The sequence below is a fragment of the Paramisgurnus dabryanus genome, chromosome 17 (genome assembly GCF_030506205.2).
Source record: "Paramisgurnus dabryanus chromosome 17, PD_genome_1.1, whole genome shotgun sequence".
NCBI lineage: Eukaryota > Metazoa > Chordata > Actinopteri > Cypriniformes > Cobitidae > Paramisgurnus > Paramisgurnus dabryanus.
Window position 1 is genome coordinate 8,027,439 of NC_133353.1, and position 18,258 is coordinate 8,045,696.

Genomic DNA, 18,258 nt, shown 5'->3' on the forward strand with positions numbered 1-18,258 from the left:
AGCTCTATTTTCCAATTTTCAACTGAGGAGCTGTCTTTTCTCACCAGCATTTGCAAACGTTACCGACAGGGGAAGCAGAGACGTAATAAACTTCAAAAATAGTCCATAAACTTACCTAGATGTGTATAATTGGCGTGGCAGTATTCACGTTTCAACTTTTCACAAAATCTGAAAAAATTGCAGAGCATTTTTGTACGCCCATGTGGGAAAGGTGTGCAGAAAAAATACCATCCCCAATTGGTCTAAAATTGCTCAGTGGTTAAGCATTGCGTGGTAGAGCATGGCAAAGGTCATGGGTTTGAACCCAGGGAACACAAATATTGATAAAATGTATGCCTTATTATTTGAATAAAAGCGTCTACCAAATGCAGTAATGTAAAGTTGATTAGTCATAGGATAATAAATCGTGTTAATGATTACATCTGCGTGCCCTGCTAAATGATATTGGAAGTTTTCGCTTCCCACGTCTCAATAAGACTTAGTAAGACTGAGACATGAAATAAAAAATTTATCAATTCCTAGTTTTCTTTTTTTATTTTATTAATGGAAACAATAAATGAAAATTCGATTTGTTTTTTAGTTTTTGATTTGAAAACGGATATGGAATTTAGCATCGAAGTACTGTAGTACTGAAGGACTTATGAGGAGCTCTTTTAGTCTCTAGTAAACGCTGCCATGTGGTGTTCTTGCCAGTTCCATGTCACAACAAAGCCAAGTCTTTCAGTTCCAGAAATGAAAGCTGCCCACTTTCGGAATTGTTGAGTTTCTCTGTCATTAACATATGCAGAGATGAATCGCATTGCTTTCCTGAAATGTTGCCAATTTAGCAAACCCTTGTCCTTTATCATCTTCACCTCTTGCTGAAGGTAGGACTTTAAGGGGTGGTTTCCCGGATAAGGACATATCATTTAAATCTAACTTTTCCATGTTTTAGTGCAATAACTGGGTCCCCAGAGCTTCTATCAACCTAGAAAATGTGAAAAAGATTAACTCAGTAAGTTTTGGTAAGCCATTCTCTGCAAGCATGTGAAAAAATAGATCATTGAATTTTGGCTCCCCTTGTGATGTCAGAAGGGGATAATACCGCCCCTTAATTTGCACTATCCAACCATGGCACCGCCATTTAGTGTAGAGATCAGGGGCACGTTCAATCTCACACCGGTGCGCAACGTTCCAGGTTGAACGACATGTTTCCTGGAAACGGTGTACAACGCAATGCAACAGGTTTTAGATGCGTTTTCTCTTGTTTGGTGGGTGTGTCTAAAATGTCGGCCCAATCAGCGGCAAGATGTAAATAAACCAGGTGGTAGTAAAGAGAAAGCTCACTCAATGGGTTCAAGTTGGAATGTTGTCTTTCATTCTGGACGGCAAGGTCAGTGACTGTAACATCGAGGGTATTTTACAGTATTAAAAACACATTTATAAAGATTTCATTAGGCTTCAGAAACATTTAAAAAAGAACACAAAGAATGGCCTCTCAGCTACCGTAGTTGCAACTCTTGCGTCATTACAACAGGGTGTTCAACGCATCACCGTTTCTGTTTAATAAACGTTGTGCAATGTTTTGTCGGGGCTGAACGCAGCCCAGCTCAATTGCATTTTAAAGGACACACCCAAAAACGGCACATTTTGCTCATACCTACAAATTTTGGCAATTGTTACATGATATAATAAATTATCTGTGTGGTATTTTGATCTAAAACTATCTAAAACTTCACATGGGTACTCTGGGGACACCAAAGATTTATTTGAAATCTTAAAAAAGTCTTGTGAAATGTCCCCTTTAAACCAGGACTAGACATTAGTTTAATTAGGAAATATAACTATTTTTAACAAACATGCTAAAAACATTACTTGTGTGCATTTTGAGGCAAAACAATGTATTTAAAGATATGTCAGTGCAAGTTGTTTTCAGTTTGAACACGTATCGTGTATTATAGCTTCTTAAATTTAGCACACCACATAAGAAAATGTTTTAATGGTTTTTAGAAACAATATGAATGATTTATTTCATCCTCCATTGAGCAGCGTTTAAATCTCCGGAAATTGTTTTAATGGATATTTTTGTACACAACAATGTATAATCGTTTAAGTCTATTAACTTCGTAAATTATTACCTGACACAAGTGTAAAACCGCCCAATTTGGCTTGTGAAAATTCACCATCTAGTAACGTTAATCGCAAACAACTGTGATTTGATCTCTCATAGCCAGCGCGGAGGAATGTAACGCTTACCACGTGACGATGCCCTCAACGCAACACATATACTTTATATATTATATTTTATACCTAAATAAAGCTATATTAAAGTTTCTCAGTACATCGACATTAAAATGTAGAGACAGGGAATAATAAAATTGTTTACCCGCTCATTTTGTTTCAGTGGACACCACACGACATGCAGGCGCGCTGTGACGCAATGACGCAATGACGCAGACAGCAACAGATGCGTGCAGTACATAGAAACGATAAACTTTAGCGCTGTATATAGAAAAACATTTTTATAGTTCAATTATAAAATAAATGACTGAGTTGCATCAGGCAGCAGCTGTTGGAGATGTTGATCTTGTGGAGGAAATTATACAAAAGAAATCATGTGACCCCAATCACAAAGACACAGACTGGAATCAGAAGACGGCGCTTCACTGGGCTGCATCCAAAGGCAGGTCTTCAAACTTCAGACTTAAGCATTTATGTGAGATGCTTTAAAAATTAATAGTCTACTGCAACTAAGGTGTCAACAGTTTGGTTTAGATCTAGTAAGGTGTATTTCAAAGAACGTGCACAGGTGATGCTGAAGTAACATATGTCACAAAATCATAAGATTAAAGCAATTTGTTGCTGACTTTAGTTTCATGATAATAAAGCAACCTGCAACGTTAATTATATGTTGTGGTATCACAGGTGCTGTATTTGTTATTTTAAGTGCCCATTTGTCAGTTAAATAAAAATATACATCATCTCTTTTGGGGGATGCTTCAATCTATAAGATTATATCTTAACTGGTGGATCTCATCTAAGGCCAAACAGAGGTGGTTAGGATACTGATGGAGAATGGAGCGAGGGCTTGTTTGAGGACTGACGATGGATGGACGCCCGCACACTTTGCAGCAGAATCTGGAAGACTAGCAGTATTGCGACTTCTGCATTCCCTCCACGCCCCCATAGACAAAGAGGATTCATCCGGGGACAAACCTGTCAGGATTGCTGAAATCTATGGACATGAAGACTGTGTTCATTTTCTAAAAAAGTATGATTTTTTATTTTGCTGCATGCTTGAAAAACTAAATTTTTGACTTTTATCTGTATGTACTTAATTTTTATAGTAGTACTTTGTTTCTTTATTTTTTAAAGTGGCACTTAATAATAGGCATGGGCCGGTTTTAGATTTTGATGGTATGATAACCTGAAGAAAAACTACCACAGTTTCACAGTGTTGCGGTATTGTGTTATTTTTAAACGTTTGTGTATACAAACAACAACTTTTCAACTGGCTACAATACATTTTATTTTTAAGCAACATACAACATGTATGCCAGGTTAAAATAAAGCCCTTAATTATAATATTCTTTAATATATATTAAATGTAAACATCAAATCAATTACATGACGATTTAATTATTTTTGTATAAACACAGCTCATACCTTGGAAATGGTATCATAGAGAATGTTAGTGGTTTTGAAACCTTGAGTCTTAAAACCTCGCTATACCTTGAAACCAGTTACCAGCCCATGCATACTTAATAATAATTATGATGTTTAATAACTTTGTTATCTCTGTTATTTTTAGGGCGGAGGTTGAGAGCAGAAACTATTATCAGATGGCAAAGTTAAACGGGCTGACTATAGATGACACTGATGAGGAATGGCAACAGGAAAGAGAAGCTAATAATGCTGAATAAACAAGTAATAAAGAAGATTTTATTACTTCAAGATAATAAAATACAGTTCAATGTCGAAACAAAAATATAGACTAATAAATACAACTTTTTTATTTAATTAGTCAGAAAATGATTAACATATATGTAATATACCCACTATACCATTGGGTCTTGATGTACCATTTAGGTAGAGATATGTATAACACATAGGTACTAATATACCAATAAGTACCTCTAATGTACTAATATGAACTCTCTAGGTGCATTTATGAATGGGTTTCGCCCCAGTGACAGCTAGGGACCATTATTCTGACCGTGAACATACAAAACATTTGGTTGACAGATAATTATGTTTATTACAACATTTAAAAAGTTACAAAACACACACACACAAGTCTATACACATTTCCTAACCATTTTATAGTTGATTTTTTAATTTCACTTGAATTAATTTGATATAACACATGAATGATACAGATTTTTGTAATTTGAAGTGTTGAAACCTCATGCACACTCATTATAATAGCATTTGAAAATAATGTTTAATGTAATTTTAGATTATGTGAGGAAGGTCTACAAAACAACAAAATTGAAAACTTTACAAGTCTGTCGTAAAAAGAAAAATCAGCTGAAATGCCACATAAGTCATAATGACACTTTATTTTCAAAATAAAAAATGGCCCCCCATCAGAAATCAGACTATACAATAAGATAATAATTTTAAATAAAATGATATACACACACACCAATCCTGTTTTATAGCAGTTTTACACTATAAATCAGTTATTAATTGAATGAATAAATGAAAGAATTGCATCCATAAATGTTTTCCTTGTGCGTTGTCATCTGCGTCCATTTAAAACCTACATTTCAGTTATGAACAATGTTAGAGAGAAATGACAAATAAATTCTAAAACACTGAAATGTTCCTTACCTGAAACATCTGTCCAGATGATCATTTCTTTACTAGTGATGTCACTTTGGTTGAGCTTTCGCTTGTAAAATTCACTGATTTCTAATGTAAGAGAACATGCTCTGTATTATTATAATGTATGTGTTTGTGGCCATAAAACATTAATAAATATAAAAAATTTATTGTATCTTCCCCTGCATGTGTATGTACACACCTTGGCCCTGAAACGCTTTAAAAGTGCTTCACGAACCTTTGGAGAAGAAAATGTACACATTAAGAATGCAATACAGTACACACAGCATCACTGTTTTGCATACTGGAAGAATATAACCAACTATTGTGAACTAGTTAGATAAGCCTGAATTCATAGTAGGGTGGATTGCCCTAAAGTGGGACTCTGCCTAATGCGGGACACCTAAGGTTTAGTGTTTGTAGGTCCACAAACAATACCTGAATGCCAGTGAAACTATGGCATCACAAAAATAAAAATATTACATGACTTCTCAAATGTCCAGACATACAGTGAGCTGCAAATAAGTATTTGAACACCCGAGAAAGTCAATGTTAATATTTGGTACAGTATTTGAAACACAGAGTTTAAGGTCCCTCCAAAGATTCTCTATTGGGTTTAGGTCTGGAGACTGGCTAGGCCATGCCAGAACCTTAATATGCTGCTTGCAGAGCCACTCCCTGGTTATCCTGGCTGTGTGCTTCAGGTCATTGTCATGTTGGAAGACTCAGCCTCGACCCATTTTCAATGCTCTAACTGAGGGAAGGAGGTTGTTCCCCAAAATCTAGCAATACATGGCCATCCTCCCCCTATTACAGTGCAGTCACCCTGTCCCATGTGAAGAAAAACACTCCCAAAGCGTGATGCTACCACCCCCATGCTTCACAGTAGGGATGGTGTTCTTGGGATGGTACTCATCATTCTTCTTCCTCCAATCACGTTTAGTGGAATTATGAACAAAAAGTTCTATTTTGGTGTCATCTGACCACATGACTTTCTCCCATGACTCCTCTGGATCATCCAAATGGTCATGGGCAAACTTACGACGGGCCTGGACATGTGCTGGTTTAAGTAGGGGAACCTTCCGTGCCATGCATGATTTCAAACCATAACGTCTTAGTGTATTACCACCAGTAACCTTGGAAACGGTGGTCCCAGCTCTTTTCAGGTCATTGACCAGCTCCTCCCGTGTAGTTCTGGGCTAATTTCTCGCCTTTCTTAGGATCATTGAGACCGAGGTGAGATCTTGCATGGAGCCCCAGTCCGAGGGAGATTGACAGTCATGTTTAGCTTCTTCCATTTTCTAATGATTGCTCCAACAGTGGACCTTTTTTCACCAAGCTGCTTGGCAATTTCCCCGTAGCCATTTCCAGCCTTGTGGAGGTGTACAATTTTGTCTCTATTGTCTTTGGAAAGCTTTTTGGTCTTGGCCATGTTTAGTAGTTGGATTCTTACTGATTGTATTGGGTGGACGGGTGTCTTTATGCAGCTAATGACCTCATCTAATTTAGGATAATAAAAGGAGTGGAGGTGGACATTTTAAAGGCAGACTAGCAGGTCTTTGAGGGTCAGAATTTGCAGTTGTATCATACAAATAAATAGTTTTAAAACTGTGAATTTTGGATTTTGTTTAGATTATGTCTCTCACAGTGGACATGCACCTACGATGACAATTTCAGACCCCTACATGATTTCTAAGTGGGAAAACTTGCAAAATAGCAGGGTGTTCAAATACTTATTTTCGTCACTGTATATGAGGGTGGAGCAAGCCACTCCCTAGCAACCAAATACAGTACCCTAGCAACAGAATAAACAAAGCCTTTTATCTCTGTATCAGAACATCGTAGAGACATGGAGGTTGGATTGTTTCACTTGTGGCTTGAACGTTAATAACTGGTGGAGGCCAATTCACTTGTTAGCAATCGATTAAAAAAGCCTATATCTCTGCATCAGAATATCGTAGAGACATGGGGCTGGACTGTTTTGAGTCGGGTATACATTTTTGTAATATTTAGTTTCACAAATTTTGCCATAACAAGCACCACTTCACATTTTCTTCAGAAAATGTACCCATTCTTATGTCTGGACAAAACTGGCATAATTCTTTTGTTCGATTCCATAATCAAATAGGAAGGACATTTCACAGAAGTCTGAAATTCAAAAAGATGTCCCACATTAGGACAATTCACCCTGTTATGTGCTTACCTTTTTCTCTCCGAAGCAGTTTGAAAACAGTATAAAAAATCCCTGCGTTGAAATACAATAGTTAATACAATAGTTACAATAGTTATTTCAAATGCGCATCCAGAAACGTATCAGATGTAGGTGAATAAATAGATATTGTGTATTGTGTGCACAATTGATGGACAATTCTTACCTGTAGGGAATTCAGTATTGTAAATGCGTAATTCACGATCTGGGCATATGGCTTTTGTGTAAGGTCAAGTGTGAACACGAAAAATCCTAAAATCCATGTTATTCCAAGGATAGGGCTCAGCAAAACGATCGTCTTAATTATGCTTTTGGCGACATCCTTTTCATCCCGAGCTTTTGCCTCGGACACAGTAGGCGTTGCAATTTTTGTGATGACCACAAACAATGCAAACATATTTAAAACCACAACGGTACCAACCGGCAAAATAAAGGCAAAGAGTGAACCTTTCAACGTTGATTGATATACTAGCCAGCAAGTGTCTTTTGAAAAGTATTCGCCCTCCATACCATTGCCAAACTGAATGACGGTCACTGCCACACACAATAATGGGCAGGCGTAACCAACGGTGATCGATAACGCCAAATAGACCCTTTTCCGTAGCTTCTCAAAAACAAATATTAGCTGGTGAAGGAGCACAAAACTCAAGCACAACATCCAGAAAAAGGCGGCCAAGAAACAAAACTGCTTCACCACTGTAAGTATCATGCACCAGTTTGGAAGGATTTGCTCTGGTTTTGCTGATGCTAAAAATGCACAATATGCAAAAAGCAGGCAAACTGAGATGTTGACCAAGGCTATATGGCGAAAATTAGAGATGTTTGATTTTACGACCGTATCCCACACCATAATCTCAATCAGTATACAGAGCACGAGCGAAACCACTGAAATTCCCAAGCCAACGTAGGTCAGTTCCTCCATATACGGAAGACTTTCTGCTGTTTTGGACATCATGATGGTGAAAGCAGAGTTGTGCGTACAGGTACAGAGTGTCGGGTTGTTTGCACCACCCCACGTGCAGCCATCACTTGACCACTCTTTTTGATTTTCATCCCAGTAAACGCAAAACATTTGGTGGTTGTGTTTTCTTATTTGGCCATCACTGAAGTTCATCTTTAGATAAGTGGAATCAGTGCCATTTACCTCTGTAACTGACAAGATTATGCCTTCTGATTCAACACTCTTATTGTTTAGGGTTTGTGGTAAATTGGTAGCAAGTTTCCTAAATGCAACTACAACAACTGTAACGTTTTGCTCTGTTTTGACGCTGACATTGAAAAAGTTGCAATCACTGGAGTTACAGACCTTCAGCGCGACATTTGAACGGTTGACGGAAGAAGTGGGGGACAGATTTGAGTTGTTCATCATATTCTCAACACTCTGGAGATATTTTATAGATAAACTGGTTGCATTATCATTTGATGTTTGTTTCCAGTATTTGGTGTCGTTCAAAATATTGCTTATAGCACTTACAAAATCCTGAAAAAGAAAAAGGAAACATGATTACATTCATTTAAAATGATGAATGAATAAATGATAAAATTAATGAGTCGAATCTGCCTTGTTTTACACTCCGTTTTAGACCGTTAACACGTTTTCATGTAAGGTTCCATTTCTTACCATTAGTTAACTACATTGGTTAACATGAACTACAGTAATAACAAACAATACTTCTACAGCATTTTTTTCATCTTAATGTTAAAATTTCACAATCGAAGAGCTCAGATGCAAAACCCCCTAAGGGGCTGTTCACATTGCATGTCTAAAACCGTGTGCACCACTTTCCAATGCGGCATTCAAAAAAGTTAAAGTATTTTCAAATAATTTATTTGCGCACACAAGAAATGAAATGTGAACAAAGCGTTATTTTTGAATGACCCGAGGCCGCAATTCAGTGGATTTAAAGCGAAAGTATTTGATGAATGTATATTACATGCCGAGAGCATTCGGTTAATATCATTATGTAATTTTTGAAGGAGGTGGCGTTTAGAGGCTTTTGCATCAGAGCTCCTTAGTTACTGATGCATTTTTAAAATCAAAGTTGTTCCTAATAACATTGTGCATTAAAGGTGCAGTGTGTACATTTTAGCGGCATCTAGTGGTGAGGCTGCGAATTGCAACCAACAGCTCAGTCCACTGTTTATCCCTCGCTTTTGAAACGCATAGAGAAGCTACAGTAGCTGCCACCGGAAAAACATGTCATCAACGGGGACAACTTAGCAAAAACGTTTGTCCGTTAAGGGCTTCTGTAGAAACATGGAGGCACAAAATGGCGACTTCCACGTAAGGGGACCCTCGGTTTATGTAGATAAAAACGTCTCATCCTAAGGTAATAAAACATAAGGGGTCATTATAAAAAGGTCTTTATACACTCCTGATAATATAGTTTTGTATATTATTTTGCATTTCTGTCAAGAGATCCTTTGAAAAATTACACACTGCACCTTTAAATAATGAACAAATATATGAAGAAACTTTTAGTTAGCCTGGGTTTCCCCATGCTGCCAGTCATATAGAATGAGACGTGGTCCCGTAACACTATGCTCATTTTCTCATATTTGAGGCGTGGTTTACGAATGCCCAGAGCCGTTTATTGGGCACTACGAGTGTCTATCAAATGCATCTGTACGTAGCTCATAGCCAATTTTTTCAATTATACCAGATGACGCATGTAGATCGACATGAATTCAAACGTAAACTACTTTTATCGGTACGTGTGCACACAACTGAAAGCTATGCAACTAAACCGGTAGTTGTATATTTATATTGAAAAGCAACACAATTTAGTGGCACTGTGACAACCACTATACAGGCATAATGACAATATGATATTAATAAATAACACTTACAATTTGTAAGTTAAATAGTTTTTGTTTACGACGATGCCTAGCAGGTTGATCCTAAAACTCGGTGGCTATCATGTCTGCCATATCCAAACATCCTTTTTGGATATGAAATTGTTTAACGCCAAAAGTTGCTCTTTTTTTAAATAAACTTGCGTTCAGAACTACTTAAAACACTATCTAAGGCTGCATTGAAAAGTTACTTCGCGTCTGCTGCCGTGTTGGATAAACAAAACTGCTTCGGTGGGTCGCATAGACCGCGTCATCGTCTTGCTGCCCCCTCCCCATTCTGTGATTGGTTCCCTATTTCAGGGGCAAAAAAGGTCCAAGTTTCCATACACCGTGAATAAATTTGCGAGCAAGGCAGCATGAGGAAAACCAGGCTAGGGTGTTTTATTAAAAAGATGGATTTAAAACTTTGAGAAACACTGAAGATAAAATACTCACAGGCACGATGGTGTCGTTCCATTGATGTGACTGCACTTCAGACACGCTATTCATTGATTCCAGAATTTGTACAGTTGCATCAATATTTGCAAAGGCCTTAATACTTTCGAAAGTTGTTGATATTTGTAACCGTTTGAAAAAACTGTCAGCATTTTCTATAATAAATCCCAGTCCCTTACCTATTTTCTGTTTTTATGAAAGACAAAGGGAGTTGTTTACTAACTTCATCTGAGAGGAAACTATTATTGAAAATTATGAGAAAATTATTATAAATAAATGATACCAGTATGTCATTATAAAGTTTGTTGAGATTCGGATCCACACAATTACTGATTTCCTCCTGCCATATCGTATTATTGCATTTTTTGATCCTATTGCCAACAGCAGCGTTATCACAAGGTAAAACAGCCGTGTAGTTACCTTTAGTCTTAGGCCAGTCATCTTGTTTGACACAGAATGATGAGCTACCTGCGTGAAGAAATAGTAGAGAACAGATTTGTTTTCAACCGAGAAAGATTATTTTTATTATATACCTTCATGTTGTTATAAACTGTATTGTATTGAACGAAAGTATTTAAAAATAAAAATACACTTTACTTGTGAAATAAAGTATATAAACTGAAATAAAATCAATAATATAAAATTTAAATAACATTAATACCAAAACTTACTTTTAATGATAGGGATGTCCACAGTCATTGAGCTGTTCTTCTTTGTCTGGGATCTGATGTTTCTGAAGGTACACGTGGTGCTTAGAGATTCATTTCCGTCTCCACATTTAATCGTTGCTTCTGCTTTGTAATAGATCTTGTCTTCTTTGTACTCTTGCAATAATGTGAAAAGTGTCGATCAATGCAAAACCATAACACTGAGATTGAGAGCAAAAACAATGAGGAGATATTCATACCTGTTTGTTGTTGTGTGAGATCATAGAGATTAGCTGAGCTGTTCCATGAAACAGTGTAATTTTCTGAGTTGTTTAAAATGGCACACTGAATTACAACGTGCACATTTTGGTTTTGATCTGTACAATCAGGAAATTGGGGGTCGCTACTGCCTTGTATGTCTGGCAAAAGTGCAATGTCCAATGGTTCACTTGCCGTAAGCTTTATGGACCATTTTGTATACTCGCATGTAAACAGTCCTTCAGTCAGCAGATAGACATGCGGAGGGAGAGAAAGACAGACAGAGTCTAATTAGTATACAAAGCTAAATTGACATATTGACATAACAAATTCTGTTGGTTTTTGTGTGTTCACTGGCTGCATGTGCACAGAATGCATTTTATCAGAAATAATAATAATAATAATAATTTTATCAGTAAGATCCCCTGGTGTCAATGTGTTATGACAGAAGCTTGATGCTGTTGTGTGAGAACAAGCAACAGCCAACATTTTTCCTTCGCCCGAGTGCCTCTCATGTAAATTATTTGATTTTGATGGCTTACGTTTCTTCCACGCCACAGAAAACAAAAAAAGTTTATCAATGCCATCAAAATGATTATTTTGTTTTTGTTTGTTTGTTGATCACGAAGTACAAAGTAGATGAGGAAAAATTGGATTTTGTATATTCAAAGTGCCGCCATTGTTTGTTTACAGTGCGTGGAATGGTGCGCTGTGATTGGTTAAGCGGATTTATTGCATTCTGCAGAGAAGGAAGAGTGGCCTTTGTCACGATTTGGAAATAAAGGGAAAAAAGATGACAGAATAACATTAAGAATTTACTTTTTAATACTGATACAATACTGATTTGGGCGGTAACTAATACAAATAAAAAATGGTGTTTAACACATTTTGGAACCAAACTATTCATATGTAAAGCCAAGAAAACGATGACGCGAGTTATCGTCTCCAATTCTTGGATGTTTTTAATGTTTTAGTATCTTTAGTATACCTAAAAATATGTTACATTCTGCTCAAGCCACGCTGGCAAAGTTGATCGATCAGATTGGTCATCTGCATTTTCTGGAACAGATTCGGGCTCGTATTGATAAGGTAGATGTATTCAGGCCAATCACAACGCACTGGATAGCTGGCCAATCAAAGTACATCGGGCATTTCAGAACGATGAGCTTTGTACAAAATCAATGTGTTCCAGAGAGGCGAGGCTTTGAGGAGCAACAGTAATATACGGTATGTCGACAATTATGTGTTTTTTAACCATAAACCAAAATAACTTTCTGTTTAGCAATGTAATAGAGGCTCTTTAAAACATTCTTAATTACAATTGAAGCATACAATACCTTTCCAGACTGCTGAAATGTTACTCAGAGTAACAGTGTCACTTAAGTTATTAGAGCTCAAGCTCGCTTCTGTTCCATTGGTGATTACTGTTGTTTTATTCTGAGCATTTGTCAAAGACCACGTCACAGCTCCCAGGTCATCTTGTTTCGTACAGGTAACAGTAGCAGTTGTACCAATATCAACAGGTTGTTGATTAGCTATATTAATAGTCACGAGTCCTTTGAAGAAAAAAAGTGGAATATTTCAGCAATACTATAAAACATTTACTTAAAATGAATGCCATTTGAAGAAATGTGCACACAAAGGTTCACCCAAAATGAAGATTTGTTTCAGACATTTTCATAGTTGTGGCTAGACGGGATACAGCTACGGCCAAAATCTTGTAGAATGAGCACTGTTTTCATCCTTAAGTAACCCTGAGATTTTGACCGTAGCTGTATCCCATCTAGTCATGACAGCAAACGATAAACTTAACAGAATTTTCATTGGGTGAATTCATTCTTTACGGATAAATGAAAGTTACCTTTTATTATTAGTTTTGATTGTAGGTTGCCAGTTATATTTTGAAGTTGATTAATGTTAAAGAAACTAAGCACTTGCACCGTATAATCCACAATCAGACTGCCTTTTCTGTAACACACAACACAGACTCTAGCACAGTGCTTTCTAAGCCTGGTCACCCTTCCAAAAAGTTTTAGATGTCTCCTTATTTAACACACCTGATTTAACTCATCAGCTTGTTAGGGAGATATGTTTCCATTTTGAAAGGAGGCTGATTAGTTAAATCAGGTGTTTTAACCCTCGTGTGGTGTTCATATTTCTGTTACTTAGACAATGTTTGTGGGTCTAGTGGACCCACTGTATTATTCGTATCTTAAACCAATGCAGTCATACAAATTTATGTAATATTGTTTACAGATGATTACTTTAGCCTTATTGCAAGTAATATAGACAGAATTTATGGTTAATATTTGTCATTTACCACTGGTAGAGGACTTTTTATAGATTAAAGTGCTATTCGTTTTTGTGATAATATGAAATAAGAGAAGAAAATTCTATTCTCCCCCAGATGTTTATCTAAAATAAGTATTTTCATCACTTTTTCTTCTCAAATAAGTTTTTCATCACTTTTGATGTTTAATTCTTTGAACTTAGTTTAAAATTCTACACATTTGTGTCCGTTTACACAGCACAAGCCCCATCTGAAAAGATGCGGTATCATAAGACATCATCCACACTGAACACATAACCTGTTCATGCCAGCCTACACAACACATAAGAAGCAGATTTTTACTGTGTAGCTGTGTTGCATATGCATTTCTTGCATTTTATAGACGTATACTGTGTCTTCCTGTCCATGTTATGTCCACACACACACTGCAGAACAATGTGTTGCTATTGGCTACAACCTAAAATGATGAAAATGCTTGGATATGAAATTTTACTTTCTCTATTTCTCACTCTCTCTCACACACTCATACACACACAAACACACACACCATAGGTTTTGTGGTAAACTCATGGTTTTACAAATGGTAATCAATACACCAATTTACCATGATTACTACACTTTTACTATAATACAACCATGGTTATTTTTTGTAAGGGATATAATGGTAAAATGTAGAATGGTTCCTGTTAGACAAAAGGTAAAGTGTTTGGGACAGTGGGTACAGACAAATGTTCATGCTTGATATATAACATGTTGTATCCTTGCGCTGTTACAGCAAGTGCAGAAGGACAAAACTCTGACATGCATCCATCACATATGTACATAAATATATACAAACACGCTCATGCACTCACAGGAGTCCCAGATAAGAGAAAAACAGAGTAAAGTTACATAGCACATTCAATTTTCACTCTCTTACTACCCCCGGGTCCAGTGGACCCGAACACCACATATGTAATATAAATGTGTAGGGGGGTGTTTAGTGTACAGTCATTTTAAAGTAGATTATTTTTATGTTCTTTATAGAAAATGAGCCAAGGCCAATGAATCTGAGGTTGAAACAACAATTAATTGCATACTTTTTCTTTTGGTAAACATTAAAAACGGGTCCCACAGACCCGAACACCACACAAGGGTTAAATAAGGAAACATCTAAAACTTTTTGGAAGGGGGGGACCAGGATTGGAAAGCACTTCTTCTGTCAAATGTCAATGAAAGATATTCAATGCAGAACTCAACAAACTTTCTTCTTGTTATTATTACCTGAATCCTGTGATAACCAGTGAATCGAACCACGGCAGTGTGCTGAAATTACTTTTGAGCTGAAAGAAATAGAAACAAATAATTTTTTTATTAACAATAAATTCTCTTTTTTACATTGTTTGTGTGTAATACATACCTCATTGGTTATATTCTTAATTATCTCGTCGTACTTCTCTGTTTGTTTGTTGTTTTGATCATATAAATCACCATAATTAAGACTTGGAAAGGTAGTCGACCCATTGATAATCACTAGGAACACAGGTGGGAAGGGGGTTTGGGTTGTGATTTTTTTCGTAAAAGCAGCAAGCAATGATTTTTGTTTCTTGCATGAATATGTTTCATGCACATATTAAATACCTGTATTAATTGGCAGGCACACGGCATCATCTATGACATTAAGTGTGCAGTTCTCATTTTTGCAGCATTTGTGTGTTTCACATATATCTGAACTCCATCTGTGTTCATTCGTGCATGAACAGTTTTTTTGTGTGCTGTAGCTATTTTCACCCACTGTACAGTCTAAAAACAAGTATATTTATCATTGTTAAGCCCGGCATTAATATTTTAATTGACATTTCCACTATGCAGCACATTTTAATGTACATTGGTCTCAAATAAAATACAATATCATGATTAAATGAACATGCGGTGGAGATGAATTGACTACTTAGTTTTGAGTGGATATTGTCATTCTGCAACATCTCCTTGTGCTACGCACTATTATATATATCATATTGTTTCAGCCACGGCCCAGCTGCAATAAATCCCTTAAGTTAAGAAAACTCTTTCATCTTTAAAGACACATTGCCTACTTATTATAACACAATTACTGATTAAAACAGAAAACTGATTATTAGCAGTGACCCTTTAATATTTTATTTGGGTATTTTCCTCACACACGTGCTTTTACTTAATATAAACAATATTTTAACTTAAATTCATAATATTGTCTTTTTAATACTTGCTGTAACGATGATGTCTGAGACAGTCCAATTTGCACAATTTAAAGGTGACAACGTCGAGAGGTATGTTTCGTTATATGCTGTTGACTCTATTTCAAGCTCAAAAAAGTAAACTTGAGTCGAGTTTTCTGAAACATAACACAAGAAAATTATTCAGACTTACCTGCAAACAACTATAATTGTAAAATATATATATTTGTTTAGGTTGCACAAAAGCCATATATACCTGCTGCCACAGAAACCTATCAAACCAAAGCACACAGAGTCATGTACAATATAAGTGTTTCAGTTGTTATCAGCATACTGTTTGTATAATACAGGGGTGTCACTTAATTTCATCCCGTGGCACATCAGCGTTACGGTTGCTTTCAAAGGGCCGGTTGTGTTTGTAAGACTTTATGAATGTACATATTTTGTTTTATCTCTTTTTGTCCCATGACATTTTATTCAATTATTTCTTATTTATTTAATGTTATCTTTCGAACATTTTGTTTAACTCTGTCTTATCTATATTCTCTTTTTTATGTATTGATTTTATTCTTTGTAAAGCACTTTGGTCAATTTTGATTGTTTTAAATGCTCTATATATAAAGTTTTAGTTGAGTTTAAGAACCTATCATCTTGTTTATTACATTACCTCTGCATTGGAATACTGCTGGTTTTGTTAATAACTAAATTAATGCCTAGCTATAAAAGTAGAAGTGCATGACAAATAATTACAAAGTGTATTTAAGTGTGCTACAGATTATTTAAAAAATAAATGTGGTAACAAAAACACATGTTGTATGTGAGCACATCTTAAAGAAAATGAGAGGCATTTTTTGTGCATTTATCAGACACAGATACTCTCGCTGTCCTCATTTCTTGCCCTCTTTGCAAAAAAGTTGTGATTTTTACCTTGCTTTGAGTGACTGACAGACTTCTCATGATTGCAGTGCTGTACATATTAGTTTTAATCGTTCATTAAAATGAATCGGTTCAAATGAGTCATTAGTTCACTCAGGAATCAGATATTAGCGGAAATAGACGCTTTATAAACGAATCCCAGCTAGACATCGCAAACATTTGTGTAAACAAGAATGAAAACATTTTCGCTGGATACGATTTGGTCTTCTGACCTACCATCCCGTATCTGTTTTGATGAAAACGCGCATGAGCGCGCGCGAGAGAAAGCAGATACCGTACTCGCGTTTCTCAAAGGCATACGTCATCACGCCGGGTTTATTTAAGTTGACTGAGCATTACATTCGCAAGTTGTTACCATATTACAACAATTTACGATTAACTAATAGTCAACTTTATAATTGTTAATTTCCAAATGCGACTTCCGGAGGCTGAAGCCTTCCGATCGAGAAACGACCACACTGCTGTAGAGCGCGCGCGTGTGGGGCTTGGCTCTGCTCGTTCTCTCTCCTGCAATCATTAACATAATTTCTTAAGTAGCCTACATTAAATTATCAAAAAAGACTTCGTTTTGGCCGCTAAAAAAATCAATGCAGGAAATACCCACCCTGCAAAAAATAAACCAATAAAAGAATTTGTAAAGTTTCGCGGGGTCACATAAAATTAGGGGGCGGGACAGATTTCATTTGACACCCCTGGTGTCATATGTGAAACTGGACCACAAAAGTCATAAGGGTCAATTTTCTTTAAAATTGAGATTTATAAATCATATGAAAGCTGAATAAATAAGCTATCCATTGATGTTTGTAAGGATAGGAAAATATTTAGCCGAGATACACAACTATTTGAATATCTGATGGTGCAAAAAAATCTCAATATTGAGAAAATCCAGCTGTCTAAAATGAAGTCCTTAACAGCATATATTACTAATAAAAAAATACATTTTTGGTAGATTTACTGTAGAAAATATCTTCATGCAACATCTTAATGATTTTTTGCATTAAATAATCTATCATTTTGACTCATTCGATATATTGTTGGCTATTGCTACAAATTTAGCCTACCTGTGCGACTTATGACTGGTTTTGTGGTCCAGGGTCACATATATTAATGTGAATACAATTAATTACAAAGTAATAAAAAATGAACAAACCTTACAAAACAATCCCAGGAAAAGAAGCACAATCCCTTTGCACAATGTCATTTTGTGTCATAGATGTCTGGCGTGTAAAGAGAGTCCAGTCTTCGTGTGTCATCTAACTAACTGACCATAACAAAATGCATTTATATTTACAGATGTATGTCATTTCTAACCGTAAACACAGAGCATCACAAACTCACCCCTTCGCTTCAAAACTCCTCATAGAAATATTGACCTGCAGATTCAGAAAGTTCAGGGTTTTTTTAGACATGAAACAACACTACAGCATCAAGGCACTTCAAAATTGTGAGAGGTGTGGAATGGAAGTCTAGTCAAAGTTTTTCTCAATAACTTTCCTGATTTGTTTAATACATGTCACGTTATACCATAGGCAAATTGTACTGTCTTAATTCAAACTAGAGGTTAAAGTTTGCGACCAAATGTTTGCTTGACAAAGGCCGCGGCTAAACATGCACGCGCTTCTGCCG

General features: G+C 36.3%; 2 protein-coding genes across 4 annotated transcripts; one reads left to right on the forward strand and one right to left on the reverse strand.

Annotated features, from left to right (window-relative positions):
* Nucleotides 1–2,452: 2,452 nt before the first annotated feature.
* LOC135735915 (ankyrin repeat domain-containing protein 66-like) lies at nt 2,453–4,535 on the forward strand. Of its 2 annotated transcripts, none has more exons than XM_065254594.2 (3): nt 2,453–2,695; nt 3,022–3,250; nt 3,791–4,535. In XM_065254594.2, exons 1-3 carry the CDS (start codon nt 2,524–2,526, stop codon nt 3,900–3,902), a joined length of 513 nt encoding a protein of 170 aa, XP_065110666.1. In that variant the 5' UTR covers nt 2,453–2,523; the 3' UTR covers nt 3,903–4,535. The 2 variants fall into 2 exon arrangements, with proteins under 2 accessions (XP_065110666.1, XP_065110674.1); XM_065254602.2 differs by having other exon boundaries at nt 2,453–2,662.
* A 74-nt stretch (nt 4,536–4,609) lies between these two features.
* Nucleotides 4,610–18,077, reverse strand: LOC135735903 (adhesion G-protein coupled receptor F1-like). 2 transcript variants are annotated; one of them, XM_065254574.2, is made up of 18 exons: nt 17,971–18,077; nt 17,783–17,889; nt 15,953–15,968; nt 15,726–15,854; nt 15,122–15,283; nt 14,901–15,013; nt 14,765–14,823; nt 13,073–13,179; nt 12,549–12,767; nt 11,214–11,450; nt 10,978–11,130; nt 10,590–10,774; nt 10,307–10,492; nt 7,182–8,495; nt 7,010–7,051; nt 5,009–5,044; nt 4,816–4,896; nt 4,610–4,744 (listed from the first exon to the last, which is right to left on the reverse strand). In XM_065254574.2, the coding sequence occupies exons 2-17, from the start codon at nt 17,831–17,833 to the stop codon at nt 4,837–4,839; spliced, it is 3,069 nt and encodes a 1,022-aa protein (XP_065110646.1). In that variant the 5' UTR covers nt 17,834–17,889; nt 17,971–18,077; the 3' UTR covers nt 4,610–4,744; nt 4,816–4,836. The 2 variants fall into 2 exon arrangements, with proteins under 2 accessions (XP_065110646.1, XP_065110654.1); XM_065254582.2 differs by having other exon boundaries at nt 10,590–10,770; nt 10,974–11,130.
* Nucleotides 18,078–18,258: the final 181 nt, after the last annotated feature.

What these genes read in the sequence shown, in the direction of transcription:
- LOC135735915 (XM_065254594.2), top strand. Translation starts at nt 2,524, where the DNA reads ATGACTGAGTTGCATCAGGCAGCAGCTGTTGGAGATGTTGATCTTGTG. An exon ending in CTTCAGACTTAAGCATTTAT is followed by an intron (nt 2,696 to 3,021) that starts GTGAGATGCTTT and finishes ATCTCATCTAAG; the next exon opens with GCCAAACAGAGGTGGTTAGG. An exon ending in TGTGTTCATTTTCTAAAAAA is followed by an intron (nt 3,251 to 3,790) that starts GTATGATTTTTT and finishes TGTTATTTTTAG; the next exon opens with GGCGGAGGTTGAGAGCAGAA.
- LOC135735903 (XM_065254574.2), bottom strand. Translation starts at nt 17,833, where the DNA reads ATGACATTGTGCAAAGGGATTGTGCTTCTTTTCCTGGGATTGTTTTGT. An exon ending in CATTTCAGCAGTCTGGAAAG is followed by an intron (nt 11,451 to 12,548) that starts GTATTGTATGCT and finishes TGCTGACTGAAG; the next exon opens with GACTGTTTACATGCGAGTAT. An exon ending in TCTCACACAACAACAAACAG is followed by an intron (nt 11,131 to 11,213) that starts GTATGAATATCT and finishes CATTATTGCAAG; the next exon opens with AGTACAAAGAAGACAAGATC.